The sequence below is a fragment of the Osmia lignaria genome, chromosome 14 (assembly GCF_051020975.1).
Source record: "Osmia lignaria lignaria isolate PbOS001 chromosome 14, iyOsmLign1, whole genome shotgun sequence".
In the NCBI taxonomy this organism is placed as follows: Eukaryota; Metazoa; Arthropoda; class Insecta; order Hymenoptera; family Megachilidae; genus Osmia; species Osmia lignaria.
In genome coordinates this window covers 13350510-13368529 of record NC_135045.1, presented here as the reverse complement: position 1 = coordinate 13368529, position 18020 = coordinate 13350510, and the positions used below count along the sequence as shown (strand labels likewise).

At 37.5% G+C, this 18020-nt stretch overlaps 1 protein-coding gene, 1 long non-coding RNA gene and 1 other non-coding gene across 3 annotated transcripts in view; all 3 read left to right on the top strand.

Annotated features, from left to right (window-relative positions):
- Positions 1-13149, top strand: part of LOC143306081 (uncharacterized) — a 103843-nt gene extending 90694 nt beyond the window's left edge. The window contains exon 3 of the long non-coding RNA XR_013063482.1: positions 12344-13149. This is a non-coding gene — a long non-coding RNA (uncharacterized LOC143306081). The remainder of the gene's footprint in view (positions 1-12343) is intronic.
- TRNAK-CUU (transfer RNA lysine (anticodon CUU)) lies at positions 4513-4585 on the top strand. The gene has a single exon. It is a non-coding gene; the product is annotated as a tRNA-Lys (tRNA).
- A 209-nt stretch (positions 13150-13358) lies between the features above and the next one.
- LOC117610641 (uncharacterized) overlaps positions 13359-18020 on the top strand; it is a 180140-nt gene continuing 175478 nt past the window's right edge. The window contains exon 1 of the mRNA XM_076692300.1: positions 13359-17050. Within this exon, the coding sequence (XP_076548415.1) occupies positions 15781-17050 (1270 nt within the window). The 5' untranslated portion in view covers positions 13359-15780. The remainder of the gene's footprint in view (positions 17051-18020) is intronic.

Below are 18020 nucleotides of genomic sequence, written 5' to 3'. Positions count from 1 at the left end.
CTTTAATATATTTTTGTTGATTTACTGATAATAGAATATATCGTATAGGTATAGTAGAAAGAATATCATAGAGTATCATAGAAAAAATTTACAGAGTATAACGTGATTATCATAATAGAATGTTGTTAAGTTGACAACTAAATTATATGACCGAATTATGTATTTATTAAAATTTAACACGTGATAAATATTTAATAGAAATAAGTGCTTGGATAAGTGTCAGATCTCTTGCAGTTTACTCTGACTAATTTTAAAGTACACACGATGTATAGCTAGAAAAATCATACGTAAAATCATGTAAAAAAAAAAAGAAAAAAAAGAAACAAAGCTCTAATAATAACAAATTCTGTATGGCCGAATTCCCTCAGCCAGTATGTATATACCTTGTGCGGTAAAGAGCTTAACTTTAATATACTCGTATGTATACAGCATAGCCTAATCTCTTCGACATGATAGGGTGTTCTCTTCGAAATGTCTACTAATCTGCGAGCATATGCTATGTAACATGCATCGTTATATAGCAAAGAGAAGAGGAACAAGCAATCAGGTAAAAAAGAGACTCTTGTTAATTATATTTTCCGCATAAGCTAATTCTGCCAATCTGATAGGATACAACCATGTGTATGATAAAGAGGGTCGTACGTGGCCACATAAAAAGGGAACGTCCGAAATACGCGAGTAACAGCCTACGGGCTGAAATTATGCTTCGATTATTCGTGTCTGGTGGTAAAAGAGGGAGAAGGAGCCGCAGGTGGGAGTCATCTAAGGAGGCTGGCTAAGCAGCTTCGCACAAGTCACCCACCCTCTTTTGCACGTGATCCATGCCGCTCTCAGAGTCTACCTTCATCTTTGTTTTTACCTTTACCTTTTTCTACGTTCTTTTTCGCCTGGTTTCTTTTTTTTCATTCATACCTTCATTCTTATTCTCCACGTCCTATCCTATAAGCCGCGCGACGAACGACGGGCGTCGCCGTCGTGTCTTCGGACGAAAATCAGGGATGCGATAAGCAAACATTCTCCGTGCCGCTCTATTATTAAACTATAAAATTTCGACGGTCCCAATGGCGCAGAAAGTACCGGGATCACTTTGAATTTCGACGATCGATCGATTCGATCGAAGGGTCCTCTACATGTTATACATCACCACCCTTTTGCCCCTTTACCCTTTCTTTGTGCATGCTTGATTAAGACGTTTTATACCAGCAGAACATGGAATATTTCATGAGAATTCGTGAATAAAATTGTAACCATGATGAACCAATTTCGCTTTTAGGCGAAATTTTAACAGTGAGATTAGGAGTAATTTGAACGACGATCAAGGGACTTGGTTCTGAGGATGCAACTGATATTATTATTATTATTTTTTCATTTACGACATTACATTTAACAATTTAACTAACTGTTTTTGTGTTTAATTCAAAAATACTTAAAAATGTTAGTTGCAACCCTGTAGTCCTAAGTGCCTCAATTGAGAAATAAAATTTATATTATTTCTTTTCTATTAATATTTTAGTGTTTTGTCAGTAAATTTTTTTATACTCATGTGATTGCATATAAATAATGTTTTCCTTTATTTTATTGAATTTTGTTGAATTCCTATACGATATTAACCATTTGTCAGCAGAAAAATTGAACTACTATTTTAGTTCAATATAAATTGAAAATGATATTAACATTCCTGTTTTAAATAATTGTTATTTTGAATGTTTAACTAATTATGCTCAATTGTTTGATAAAAAATGCTTACGTTTAAATTTTGCAATACATATTACAAAGTTAGCTAATTCATAATTTGAAGCTAACGATGTAAAAAGAATGAAGAAATATGTGCGATTAAGCATAACAAATGCCACGCCATTGGTCTGTCCGTTCTTTCGTGGGTCATCTTTCTGCCGGTGTAGCCTGGTTACGCCCTTGCTCAAACGTCGGTGCCCCTAAGATGATTATAACATCATCCCACCGAAAATCTACAGGCTCGTTATACCTCATAGAACAATGATCCCCTTCAATTAAATGACCGCGAACCCTACCAAACGATTACCGATTGAACCTAACAAACACGTTTGAGCATTAATTTTTAACTTAACACTTTGGCGGTCGAATATTTTAAACAGTCAATGGCCCATGTAATTTTATTTATATTAACACTAGAACTACCGACGTTTGATGCACACTTATTTTTAAGTTGAAAATAATGTAGATTACTATAAATAGATAAAAGATAACACACAATTTAACATATACATTCATTCTTCAGCTCGATAACAGCCAACATACATTTCAACAAAAAAAACCTTGATAAAATTTATAATTCAAAATAAGAAACTGGAAACCAGTCATTTTGATCCCTTTGGTAGTTGTAGTAGTATTAAGCTGCGTACTTACACGTTTGTTACCGTGACCTGTTACCTAGCCAGCAGGCCGTGGTAATAAATGTGGACTATGTCTTGTTACTGCATACCGTTACTTGTTACTCTTGGTTCGGCTGTTCCGTGCACTGTCGGAAGAATGACCCGCTCCAAAGGAAGTAACGAAATAAGCAAGAGTGGAGAGTAATAGGTGTAGTTAACAGTTAACACTAAACCTATCGATACTTCGTGTATACCTATTCTTACCGTCAGCGGTAAAATGATCGCTTTAAAAAGACATATTTCTTAATATAGAGTAAAAATGATGAACAATTAGATAGTGAAGAAAATATTTTCTTACATTTGAAAACAAATAATGTTTATTTTCTTCTTTCTCATCGTATTTTTTACAAATTATAGGATTCTTGATTGCATATTTCCGACAAAAATGGTCATTTAACCGCACATGGTGGGTTTAGTGTTAATAGATTTGGAAACGGGTCACACACCGAACCTCGTTACCAAAAAATGAAATAACGGATGTCAGTACAAAGGCTATATATAAGTAACAAATGTGTACGCATCTTTAAATATTTTTTTAGAAAAATATAGTCAGATGATGCTAGGTGCGCTAGAAAATGATTAGCTTCTAGATTGTAATTAATACATAATAAAAGTAAATAGGAATAAGGTAAAGTATGCTAGTGTAAGAAAAATTAAAGCACTGTCAAAGTTTAAAAAATTTCAAAGCATTAAATAACTAATGATAAATTAAATTTTTTTTGTTAAAATGACTAAAAAATTTGTAAAAGTTCCCATTTTAGTGTTTTAACTTGTTTTTTATGCAAATAATTTGTCAACAACAGGTTATTGAAACATCGTCGAATGATCAAGTGTTCCATTGTTAAATATTTCCTCAACAGCGAATTCTTTGCTCCGATCCGCAATAAAGAGTCTCATAAAATAAATGACGTCCTTCCTACCTGCATTTAGAATGTAGCGTAAGCTGAAGGTTGGCCAGAACAATGGTTACAACCGTTCTACATAGAATACATTTTCATTGCTACCACCGGTAAATTACGAGTTGTGAACCTTATGGCTGCTTCGAGGACTATCATCGGGTCAGCGCGGAGCTTTCACTGAAAATTGGCATAGAATTGCAGGCACTAAAACTCTAGAAGAAAATCTTGTCTGTTGTAAAACGACCGTGGTAACTGATCCTCGGTAGAGACCGGCAATTTTACACGGACTAAATAAACAGATAACAGTATGTATCTGCCCCTTAAGTAAGCACTCGATAGCCTATAACGACACTTACCGATTCCTCTCCAAGTCCTTGTTAACCACTCAATCCTGAGAGCCTCAACCTGTAAGTTATACACGTGTACATACATGTGCACTTATGTACATATCGATTTCAAATGTGACAGAATGTTTGCTTGAATTCATACGAGGAGTGACATTTTGTCATTCAGTGAGAAGATGCAAGAGTTGAGGGCAAATGACTATATGTAAAATATAAGAGAAAGCAGTTTACGTTTTTATATGAATAATAAATGCGAGAAACTTATTTAATAACGGATAGTGATAGAATAGGCAAAGCTTATTTTATTATTGTACAATTGCAATATGATACTTTAAAAATATAACAAGGCATTTAATTGTAAGAACTAAGGGAGTGTATGGTAATCTTTGAGAATTAGTAGAAAAAAATTAATTTACTATTGTGTAATTATATATATAATATTTGGAAAATAGAGCATGTCAAATAGATAAATTAATAAAAATCGATTTCTTAAAAATTTAGAATATAATTTGAAAGGTAAGGGTACACATTATAATGAGAAATAACAAACTTCGAAGGGTTACGAATAAAAATAAGGTAAAAATTAATTTATAATTTATTTAGATTGATATTATACGAAATAAGTGCAACGATAGCCTCCTAATGTTGAATTGCGAAGGTGGCATTAATATTATATCATATTACACCATATAAAATATATTGGCTAAACAAATGTCTATATATATATATATATCCCTTTGTATAAATGCTTTTTGATATATATTTATTAATGTTCTAGTAATTCAGTATAGATAAACAATATTTAAATAGATGTTATATTCTGGTATAAATAGTAAAATTTAAAATAAAGTAGCGAATGCCCGGCTAGCTCAGTCGGTAGAGCATGAGACTCTTAATCTCAGGGTCGTGGGTTCGAGCCCCACGTTGGGCGATTTCTTTTTTTCAATTTCTTAACAATCTGTTTCAATCATTTTTTATAATTATTCGAAATAATATAAGACAAAAATATAAAATAAAATATATACTCGTACGTATTGAAACCGATCATATACATTTTTGTTTGCACATTAACATGAATCAAAAAGGTATAATAGATTATCACTTCAAATTTAATTTAACATCAATTACACTGTTGATATTTATAGATAAGCCTACATATAGTATTTTTAAGAAATAATAAGATCTTAAAATTACTTTACTTTTACAAAGCACAAATGTGTCATATTTTCAAAATAAACAGTTCTCTTTTATTTATAGCATTCAAAGTTTAAAGCAATGCACGCGTATCATGGTTTATAGGTTTTTTCTCTAAAATAGCCTTATTTCTATTTCAGATCGTATTTTTCTGTTTAATCTAGAGTAGGGTATGCAGTCTTTCCTGAATGCACCGAGGCTAAAAATAAGTTTTAAAAGATGCCTGCACTCACATAGAATTTATCTCATTGTCGTTTTAGTTAGCACAAATGTTATGACATAAGTCATTTGATATCGTTCGAAACTCACCCTTCGGAAAAATTGAAAAGTTTTAAATTAAACGAGGCTTTGAAACCAATGACGTGTCAAATTAAAATCTTTTAAACTCGGATTAATGTTTCAAGTCTACGAGAAACTTTCACTACATGCTTTTTGATCTATATATAATCCATTTGTAATTTAAATATCTAATGGGTCAATAAAAGATAATGAAATTCAACTTATATGTGAAAGTTCATTGGAAATTCAACAGAGAATGATGAAGATTAATCATCAGGCATTACAGTAATTGCAAACTGACTTAGAGCAGAAAACGTTTTCTTACGATTCAAGTTTTTCATAACTTTATTAGAAAGTTTCATGATGTTATTTGATTATTAGTACTGCACATTGTGCAGCATTTGGATTTCACGATCGGCGAAAAGGAGTATCTGTAGTTAGACACCATAAAATCTTGGTTAATTTCTTAATTTAAAATCTCAATTTTTTATTGGTATCATATTAATGCTATTCCTTTTTCTCCTCTCTTTCTTTTTGTAATTATTCAATTACATTACGTTTAAGGCATCGGCGACCCCACCTCAGTGAACGTGTTAAATTAAATATTGAACAACAAAGCAAAGCAAAACTTTTGAATGCACTTAACACCAAACTAATGATATACAGTAGCAAAATTAGAAAATGAAATTGGAAAACACAGTGCAAAAATATAGTTATCCGTCTCGCGTACTTGATCGTGTGTATAACACTGAAAATTCTACTAAATGCAATAAGATAAAATTTGAAATTAAGCTCTCAGATTGAAGCTTTCAACAGTCGACTTTACGTGAATGGCGATTTAAAAAAAAGAAACTGCTTGTTTGACGCAAGTGTTCTCTCCGTGCTTAATAAAACGAAATTTCTAACGGAGAGGAATGTTCTTCTCCAAGCATCGAACGAAAGCAAGTTACGTGGAACAAAAGATTGCAAAATCGACATGCAGTTCGTTACATTTAAGCCAGTGTTGCAGATAAGATCACGGCACTTGACCGATCGATGGGAAGATCGTTGATGATCGAGGATCAACAGCTGGATTGCTCTCGATTGCTCTTCTCTCTCATCTCAGATCCTCCTTATTATTTAATGAATGTCAACTATTTATTTTATTCTGTCATCAACGTCATTTCACTCTTCTTAAAGTGGATATACCGCAAAAGTTAAATTTAAAAGAGAACACTGATAGAGATGACAAATAAACGAATCTCATTAAAAAAAATGATGTCCGTCAAATATTTTAATTGAGGAAAACTTCCGAAAGGCCCCGCCACCCTAGGTGGATGAGGGTCTATATATAGGGGTTTTAGCACACGATGAATCGATTGAGACTAATTACAGAGCTGGATATCTAACCGTTTCAGAGATACAGGTAACTAGTAGTTAGCCGGTAAATTAGACTTAACAAATGACGTCATATTGATTCTCGAAGGATACTCCACCTAACCTGATCAAACCTAACTTAACCTAACCTTTTTCTTTTTAAATTTGCTGGAGGGGAAATGCAGTTACGTACGCGCGGAGCAGACCCTTTCGCACTATTCGGCGTAAAGGACGCCTGGCAGAGTGGGACTTGTACCACCCACGAGGGGTGGCACCCTATCCAGTAAAACCCCTACCCCGTGTTGGGATGTACTTCCGAAAGACCCCCCAACCCTAGGGCAGCTAAACTTCGGATTTATAGTAATTGAGGGACGAGAAAAACTAAAATAAAAATTAAAAAAAGAGCTTTAAAATTTAAATTAAAGTTGAGCGCTTAAGAGCTGGTGGAAGAGTGACGAGTAAGCACTCTGTTTCTGCTAAGGGAGCACGTGAGGAAGCAAGGAACCCTCCGAGGGAGCAAGAAGGCGATTGCGCAGCCTCACTCCCTCCTGCGCATGCGCAGTCTGATTTTCAAGCCGAATACGAGTACTGACAATGAGTACATTTCATATATCTCGAGGACGGTTTATTTGTCGGACTTGAAAATGGTCTCATTCGATTTCTCGTCTCTCAATTACTATAAATCCGAAGTTTGGCTGCCCTAGGGTTGGGGGGTCTTTCGGAATTACACCCTTTAATTGTAGAGTACATAACATTTAACATTTAACGCTTTAAAAAAAAGCGTTTATCCTTTTAAAGAACGATTTTGTGATTTTTTGTTTGTGATTGAATTGGTCTTTTAATTAGTTTATTTTTAAATTAAAGTAAAAATAATATTATTATTTAATAATTTATGCAATGCTTTGTTATATATAATGTGAATTCTGTTTTAAAAAGTTGAATGTAGATCCTACTGCATCGAGTTAATTTATTTTAGATATTTTAATAAAATTCGTTAAAATATTTCAGTTCATAAGTAGTTAATAGAGATTATTACTTACTCTTGAACAAGTTCATACAATTTTTGCGTTATTATTAGAAATAATATTTGTGTTAAAATTTACAAGATATGCGCTATCATTCAAAAGTATTTAAATACTTTTTTATTTTTGTAGAGGGTTAATTCTTATTACAGATAGAGAAGATTGCATTAATTCTATCGTTTTAATAAATTTTTATGATTATAAACTTGAGCAGAAAGTTTGCACGCGTCAAACTTTTCAATTATTCTTCCCCCTTAGAGTTTCATATGCGTGGGTTTCGAGCTGCTAGAAGTGGGTGGATAGAATTCGATTGTAATTTATGAATCGACGCTCGCTTATCGCTGTCCAAGTAGTAATTACACGAATTGAAATTTCTTAATAATAGAGCACCTCGATGATTTCTCTCGCACATAAATATGTATTACAGGTATATTATAGCGTGTTATTCGTTGATTTAATAATGTCGTCAGTACGAGTTTCAAGACTTATCTCGGAAGCTAGACCAATATGTATTTACGCCTACTTATTGAATTTTGCATTAATTCATACTTATGGGTCCGGTTTAGGTTAAACGGTTTAGCTTTGTACAGTTAAATGTCGACAATGTTATAAATCGTTCAGTATTTAAAATTCATAACGTCAATTTTCTCTTATATCTGTTTATGAAATGAATAATAAATTAGACAAACGTGATCTGTCAGAAAATAAGTCATAGGATTAATTAAAAAATTTTTGTTAAAAAATAATTAAAATCACAATATCTACAAGACTTATTTGTATGATACTTTAATCATTTCTCCAAATTTTAGAATTCTTGAATACAAACAGAATTCACTTTTTTCCCTCTCTAGAAAACACTCTTCTTAGAGTATTGGAAATTGAAAGTTGACGTTGCATTTCTACACTGTTATCACAAAATAAAATTTACAAAGTAATATGTAATACCTGGTAAAGTAAAAAATAATATATAATTTAAAAACAGGATTTTACAGTTTTGCTTTGTTTACAATTTCTGTTTCTATAATTAAAATTTACAAGGTTACATTCATCAAGCAATACGTAGGTATATATTCCGAGTCGATTGATATAATAATTATTACATTATGTTAATTAACTCCAATTAAATTACACCTTGGTATACTTTCATACATCAAAGATTTCATTAACGTTTCATCTTTTTGCGTGCTTCTCGTGTCGAAAAACTCACGATGTTCCTTTGGCGGAATAAAAGTGTAACGTCTCGACAACCACGATGGATGCTTATACGGCTAATTGATATGTCAGCTCTGAATTGAAGTATCATTAATGGTTCACTTTTACGATCGTTTCGTTTCGTATGGTTTGCTTTTAAAACATTTACGTCAAGCCGGCTTAATCCGATCGTTTCTATAGGTCGCGACGCTAATTTGACTGAAATTGCCACGTGTATGTTTAAACGGTAATGATTGTATATAGCACAAGAGGGAAATTGATCAAGGTTATAAGCATTGAATTAATAGTCAGTGACCTGAGGCTACTATCAATTACAGATATATTTTGTGTAAAAGCTGACATTGAACAACGATTTGGGTAAAATGAATAACTGAAGACACTTCGTACCTTGATCGACAGAGTTGATACACAGTATCGTGCTAAAGTCTTAGAATATTTCTGATATTTCATTATTTGACGAAATTTTACATGATTTATTTATCTTTTACATAGTTATTTAAAGAAAATTCCATTTGTCCATTTTTAAGGAAATATCAATAAAATAAGTATTAGATATACCGATAAGTATATCTGCCACCTTTCTTGCAATAATATTGATTGATTTTTCATTCAAATTAAGATGGATCAGGATTATTCGGAGTATAACTACAAATTACTGCTAGCAAAGCAAAAAGAAATGACAATATATTGAACTTTTTTTTCTAATAGATAATTTAATTAAGATGTAGTTCAATATAGTTCAAATCATTTTTTCTTTAATTTGTTAGCAATAATTTGTAGCTATATTCTGTAAAATCCTGAATCGTAATTCAAAAAATCATTCGATATTATTGCGATTTTGATGTATACATATGTATTATAGGACTGCAAATATTAACAAGCATAAATTGCTGCTAACATATTCAAATTGATATGTTAATATGTGCAAATATTAGTCAAATTAAAAATATTGGAATACAAATTATTTAATCCTGTCAAGGTGCTCTACAACACTTACGGTTAGACCTCATGTTGCTCAATTGATTAAGAACCCAATTCATTAGACATAGTTGTTTTTTATTTTCATTTATTTCAATCAATACAAAAGAGCTTATTTAGTTAATACCCTTTTAAAAACATTAGACGATTTCCAAAGAGAGATCGATGAACTTATTTCATCAAAAGCCCAATTTATAACTTGTCTGATAAATAGAGTCAAGTGTTACAGGATTACACTGATTATACCGGTTACACTTAAAATAGGATAGGAATTTAATTTCCTTGAAAATAAATGTATCGAATTCGATAATAAAGTGTACTATTTATTAATATATAAGAATAGCTAATAAATTCCTCAAGGTATAGTATTGTATTTTTCGAAGTTGATGGAGAAAGTGTAACCCCTTAACGGGGTGAACGTAAGGGACGGAAGAATGTGGCGCCTCGTAATCTACGGCACGTATAAATCCGCGTCTATCAGCGTGCACCGATCCATTCCGTCATTTTTTCAAACAATCCTTGACAGCTCCGTATTTACGAGATGAACGGTAAGTGCGCGTTAAGTGACTTGTCTAAAGCAAACCGACCGACAATGGATCGCGACGAAAATATTTCTACATTGTTGGAAACTTGGAAACCACTATCGGCTATCTTCGAACAGCCGAGTTCGACGAGATGTTTGACAACGGTGGAAATTTGACGCGCCTCGTAAAAGACGAGGGCTTCTCCTTTAGATATATCAGGGAATGTCGCGGTGCGATCCTCGATGAAGGGTATTCTCCCTTTATCTTTGTACACGTCTAGGAAGCCGCATTGTACACTGTTCTACCGGATGAGATAGTTTTCCTCGAAAAAGCTGCTATTAACGACGTTCGAAACGCATACCCGATGTACCTTGATCCTTTCGCCTTTTTCCTCCGTTTTCTGTCTACATAAATACATACATGCTTCATGCTTCATGCTTTTCTTAGGTGGTTTGAGACTCATTTACATGTATGTATTGGGTAGAGTTAGAAATTACTGCATTAATACAAGATACTTAAAATATGTGTATATGCATAGTCGGACACAGTGAAATTTTTCTTATTAAGAATACGAATAGCTAATTTTCAAATTTAAGGTTCCAAATTGCTATTGTGCATTACTAACATTATAATAATACTATTAAAAATTTATTTTCTATTTTCTTTTTTTAATTATTCGATTATATTAGATTTGCAGTGTCGTACAAATAATTGATATTCAAATCTAAGTTTTCGATTTTCTGATTCGATTTGATGATATTAGTATAATATTAATGCTATTCAAATGTATTTTTTTTTTTTTAATTATTCGATTATATTACGTTTAATGACCCACGTGGCATTCAACGTGTTAACAAATTTGTCAACCTACATCATTTAATTAAGTCACTATGCATCAGAATATAATAGTGAACAATCGGAACTAATTATACAAATTTTCAAAAGTCTCAAACTTGACTTGTACCATCCCCATCGATGTAGATATGAATGTTAAATGAATTTTTCCTTATGATATTTGACTTCGGAATAATTTCTACCCCGTCAAGGTATATTTTAAAATTGATTATATTTTAAAAATGATTATATAAATATAGAGTAGAGATGAGGATATAGTGCTGAAATATGTGATCCTTTGTGTGCTATTGGTCTAAATATCAGGGAATGATAAAAGGTTACATTTGCTCGCATGATGCAAGAGTTTATCATAAGTTACGTTCAGACTGATTGTTCATAAGGTCATGAATGTGGATAGTGTATTTTCTTGGTGAGATTAATATATGTTATTATTGAATCTTTTGCTGTGGTACATATATAAGTTTGTACAGTAGAATCTCGATTATCCAAACACACATTGTATGCTTTATTATCAGAATAATACCACCTGTGATACGATACGAGATAATTCATATTCGTACGCTCGTCTTATTTTCTTTTCAAGGGTGAGTGTAAAGATGACGAGAAAGATGAATATTATGATGGAATTGTTTTATTTTGTCTTATTTCCTGGTGAAAATGCCAAGCTTATTATACTCCACCTAATGCATTAAAGTTTAATTGAAGCATTCAGCCCGTCAGATTAAGATTAGATCTTGAGATCGTTTTTTTTTTTTAATTATCAGCGTCAGACGAAAAGAATTAAATACTAATTACTCAAAAGTTATCGTTTTGTAATAAGGCTGGGGTTGCACAAACCAAATCTATCATATTGAAAATAACATTTATTCAAAAAACATTGAACATAGGTAGTTCACTTTAAATTCAAGCCAAAATTCATTAAAAATTAGTTTTATAAGCTAAAAGAATTCATTACCTTTTCGTTTAATTGATTTTTTAGATAAAAAATGACATTGTCAGTGAACGAAATAAATGAAAGAAACATAGTTGCATTGAAATTTCTTTATTACGACCCTAATAAGGTAAAAATCGGTTTCAACGAATTCTCATTTTCCTTGTCACGAAATTCCTTGAAGCATGCCAATACACAAAAGCGTTCCGACCGATGCAACATCATGTTTTCCCAATGTTTGCAGTCCCGACTCCGATTCACCTCACGTTTTTCCCTAATAACAATACGGAAACGTTTCATCAATAGTACTCAAGGAACGACCTTGTTACTGTTTACAGGTACGCACAGCTGACCTCGATAGAGAGCTTTCGCTAGTGTCTAAGGAAGCATGAAAAGGAAACGAAGAAGCCGAAGAAAACGAGAACTCATGCGTGTTGCGGCTGATCGTCGACTGGTCGTGGTGGAATCGTTGTGAAGAAAAGGAGCCAGACTGGAGTCATCCCGTTAGCAAAACAGAGGAATAACACAGAACGAAGAAGAGGAAGTACGAGTTAGCCAAGATACAAGGTAAGAAGCGAACAAGCTGAAACGGGACAGGTAAAGATCAGCAGCGGAATCGAGTGTACGCTAAGAAGAAGAAGAAGAAGAAGAAGAAGAAGACGAAAAAGGAGAGGGAGGAGGAGGAGAAGAAGAAGAAGAAGAAAAAGAGGAAGGAATCGAAGGCAGGCGACAGGAGGAGGACGAAGTAAAAGGATCGTGACACGGACGCGTGTGCAACAGGCGATTTCTGAGCGATTTATCTTGCCAGGTTTGCAGGTGTTCGCGTGCGTCCTTCGTGGCCTTGTTAACGGGCTACCTTTTTCTCTAGCCCACCTTTATCTTACCGCATCGACCTTCCTCTAACTCCGTCATACGGGATAGGTAAAATAATAGAGCAGCCCCGAAAAACGACGTAACTCGAGGAGAAGCGTTTAACGAAGAGAACGAGGAGGAAGTAGTCCGAGCGTAATACAAGGGAAGCGAATATCGAAGAGAAAAAAAGGGTGAAAGAAAAAAGGGGTTACGGATTGACAGAGAAGAAGAGATTCAGGGAAAGAAGGTGAGGAAGGCAGTGGGAAAGAGCAGCATAGGTAGACAGGTAGAGTGGCGAAGATATATAAGCGGAGAAAGAGAAAAAGTAAGAGTAAGAGAAAGAGAAGGAGAAAGAGAAAGAGAGTGCGAAAGAAGAGTAAATAAAAAGAGAGGGTGGGAGGGATGGAGAAATAGAGAGAGAGAAAGTAAAGGGGAAGGAGAAAGAAGAAGAGAGGGAAGAGAAGTAAAGGAGAAGGAGGAGAAGGAGGAGGAGGAGAGATAAGGGAAGGTAGAAGGGGATAAGGGGAGTAGCGCGAAAGAAGAGAGGGAGAAGAAGAGGCGCGTGGTGGTCGTGGTGGCGAGGTAGAGGACGAGAGCGAGCGAGCATCCAGATCTGTCGCGTGCTGCGTCGCTCTGGGATGGGACGGAATCGGGACGACACGGTACGAAGCGGAACGGGACGAGACGGGACGAAACGGGACGAAACGGGACGAAACGGGACGACAGCTACTACTACAACTACGACGACGGGATGGGATGGATGCTGTGGATCCGTGTGAGTAGCGAGTCGAGTCGATCCCCGCGCGCTGGTATTGGTTTCACTCTCGGCTGCTGCCGGCCCGTGTGCTGGTGTGTCGATCTCTCTACGAGAGCGAACCGAGGAGCGTGCCCGAACCGAGCCGGAGAAGAGAACCGCGGCACTCGTTCAGTAGTTTCTCGGACGCCGCACCGGCACCATCCGACCTACCAGATAACCCCGGACTTGCCGGACTACCCCCGACCTCCTAATAATACCGACATACGGCACGATCGCGACGTTGGATCGTTCGTTTCGAGGAATCAAGCACGTCCTAAGATAGGATCGTTGACCGTTCACCGAATCTGCCAGCTTCACTGCGGTGACATCGTGGTTTTGTCGTGGTCAACGTGTTGGATCTAGAAGTCGATCGGTGCGGTGGGCAAAAAAAGATCGGTCCTACTCCGAAACGATCGTCATCGCCACGAGGGATTACTCTCGTGTTCGTCTTCGCCTCGTGCGTGCGTCCGTACGTGCGTGCGTGCGTGCGTGCGTGCGTGCGTGCGTGCGTGCCTGCCTGCCTACCTGCCTGCCTGCCTGCCTGCCTGCCTGGCTGCCTGCCTGCGTGTCTGCGTGTCTGCGTGCTTGTATATTCGTCGATCATCTTTTTCTCGGTTTGGCCGGTCAACCGATACCACGCTCTTTACCGGTCGAGTGTCACACGGAGGTCATTAGCTGTTTACTTTTTTCTCTCTCTCTTTCTCTCTCGGTAACGTATCACCGTACGTGTGTCGGTTGTTTATCAGCAAGCCGCGTTGGAAGCATCATCCTGTACGAGTTAACCAGGTGTTTTTGCCCCGGTGACGAACGTGTCGGTGGAACACACTAGCCGTGTTCGTTAACCATCCCGAGTCGAATCAGCTTTCGTAGTAGACGCGTTGCTTTCGTTCGATCAGTGGTGAGAAGTGGTGGCAGTGTTTGCCCGCGAATATTTCGCGAAACAACTTTGGCGCGTGATTCACGACCCTTCGCGACTCCGGAAGGATACGCTCTCCCACGAGTGGTCAACGAAGAGGGCAAGGGCAAAGAAGTCGGTGAAAGAAGCAATACACTGTGATATAGACAAGGACAGAAGTAAAGAGGTGGAGGAGGAGGTGGTGGTGTTGCTGGAAGAGAGGGGGAGAGAGAGAGAGAAACCCGTTAAGGCGGTACGAGTAACGTGTCGGTGGAGGTTCTTGCGATTGATAGAGGAAATAAGAGGAGAGGGACAGAGCGAGGTCGACGAAGGTAATCGGTAGCATCAAGCTGCGTGCCTCGACAAAACCGATTAAAGACAAGCGAGCAACGATCCTTTCGTCTCCTTTGTCGCTAATTCCCTGTCGTAGGCTTTTCGTTCAGTAATCGCCTCGTCGACCGATCTTCACCCAGGATCATTCGCAGTGTAACGAGTACCCTCGGCGATATCGGCTACAGGAAACCAAGACGATCCAGTCGCTCGTTTGTATTCAGAATCCATCACACGACGCCTCGATGCTACCTCGTAAACCTATTCCGTGGTTTCCCATCTTTGCGAACAAGCCGTTCTGACTGGCGTGATCTGGTTCGCGCTGACGAGACATCGGCACTGTCATCGTCATCGTTATCGTCGATTGACCGTTGTCAATCGATCAGGCTAGCCGAAGGAGAAACCGCTGCCACGGCGGTCCGCAATAATGCGAGATTATCGAAAACGGGGTACATGGACGGTAACAGCAGACCAACTGCTGCATCCTCACTGTTCAACGAGAATTTTCCCACAGGGCCTCCTGTGTTCGAGGCGAAAGTAACCGAGGATGAGGTGGACTTACATTGTGAAACTGTATTATTACCATTCGTGTGATTACCTGTACGACGAATCGAATTGTGTACCGTGGCTTTGATTTTTAGCAGTCAGACCGCTCGATACGACAACGAGGAGCAACAGTGAAACAACGGAAATTGTACGACACGAGAGGGAATATAATAAAATAACGAAGAACAGAAGAAGAAGAAGAAGAAGAAGAAGAAGCAGTAGACATAATCAGCGAGAAGAAAGAAGAATAAAAAAGAGAAAGTGAACAGAAAGATAGAAAGATAAAAGGAAAGGGAGAAGTGTGGTGTGTAGATAAGAGGGAGGAGGGCTTGGAAAGGAGTGTGGATGAGACCGTCATGCCCGCTGAGATCGACACGGGCGGGCCAACGGTGCTGCACTGTGATTACCGTGCCGTCTGCCCGATACCGATCCTAACCTCAGCAACCACCGAGTCTTCTTCCTTGTACCGCGAAAATAGAGTTGTTCGAACGAGTATCGTACGACGATTTCCGCGGACGAATCGCGACGAGAAGGACGAATCGTTGGATGACACTGGTGTGAAGTCTCGTTGTTGGTCCGGTTTCTCCTTTCGCCGGACTGGAGCCGCGTCCGCGCGTTCCGTATTAAGAGGACTCCGTCGAAACAAGCCACACATCTCGTTTAACGTTCCTACAGAGGCTATCGATGTGTCCTCACGGACGGCTGATGATCGGCAGGATTGCCAGCACGAGGATACTTGTGGTCCGGAACAACCGGAATCGCGACTTCGCGACACCATCGACCAGTTCGACGAAAACGGGACGATAAGGCAGACGCGATCGAGACGAGAGGGGTGTTCGCTCGAGCATGAGAGGACGATCAGCCGTAGATTTCAAGCAAGGATTCAGCTCGCTTCGAAGACAGGCCACGAAAAGGAGAAAACAAGCCATGATTGCCACGGAGTACAAGGATGGTGCTCTAAACGCGACTTGTCGGCAACTGGAAACTGGACGGAGTTTCGAGTTGCAAACCAAACAGGAATAGGGAAAGCACGGTTCTCTAGTCAGTCGAACGACCCTTCGAGATCGGATCGGACGTATGAGAAGGTGGTAACCACCAACGCGACAAGTACGCTTCCGTCCTTGACCGATGAAACGTGGAAGGAAGTGGACGCGACAAATTCCTGGCGATGCGAGTCGCGCGCCACCAAGGTCGAGTTGACGGTCGATCGGCAGACCGACTTTCCTTCCCTCGACCACGAGTCCTCTTCGAGGAGTGGCCATACTAGAACAAGAAAGAAGAGGCGCGAGTGTCGTAACAACCGTTTCACGTACTTTCAGTTAGCCTTACTCTTCTTCCTGCTCGCGTTCGGACAGTGCGGACTCCGTAAATCGAGTGTGTTCAACTGCAGTGCGAAATCAAGTGCCACCGGTTTGAGTGTGTTGGCGATTGGCACGGTTATCAGTGCAGTGAGTGCCGCACCGGTTGATTTAATGGCTGATGCTGGGGTAAGGGCAGAACGATCGGCCAATTTGTCCCACATCACTGGCGCTTCCAGGAAGATCCAGATGTACATCAAAAATCGGCATTTGCAAATCCTGCCGGATGGCACGGTGAACGGCTCTAACGACGACACATCGGATTACAGTGAGTACCGATTTTCTATATCTATCTTAATATATTCAACGATTCCACTGCAACTGGAAACATTAATTCTCTTCCTTTTATTCTGTTCCGTGTATACCTGCATTCGCATACCACGCTCAACGTCGGTCTTACACGCACACCATTTTTCCTTAATTGCAGCTTCTCTCGCTATGAAAAACGATTTTTTCAAAGTGATATCGTGTTAGAGGTTCAGAGTTAAGCGAAAGTTACGGTGGTCACGAGTTTCATGATCGTTCGTTGACAGAAAATTGATTCAACGCGACGCGACGCGACGCAACGGTGAAAACATTTCTGTCAGAGCTGTGAAATCATTTTTCTTATTCCGCGCTTCGAAAAGAACTTGCATTCAGAATTTTACCACCTTTTATGATTCGCGTGGGTGTTTATAGTTTCTAGCAAGGTCGATGCAATTACATTCTGGCCTCTTTTAGTTGCTGAGTTACCATTCAGACGTTTGATTCGATCGAAAGAAATCATCGATGATACAATGATTTAATAATTATTATACCTATGATATTGTGCAACATAGGACACTTGAAAACCGAATATACTTTTAAAATCAATATTTTTATAGGTCATAGATACATATGTCCATATTTTGTATCAATCGATTATAATTTGATCGTTTAATCCTTTTAGTATTTGTAAATTTATTCACAATTAGTTATATAGATGGTGGTGATGTTTGAAATGCGTAGCATGAATTTCTAGAAATTTAACTATTCTATATGAAAAGACAATTTATTAGATGAATGTATTTTTAACAAATACCTCAAAATTAATATATCGACTCTAAGATACTCAAAGGTTCAAAATAATAAATCAATATAGGTAGAAAAAATGGAAAAATAAACGAAACTATTAGCGAATCTATAATTGACCTCTTTTCTTGCTGTCCGTCCTTCAAAATAGTTCTTTTGAATTCAGTGCTTATTCAATTCAGGTAGCT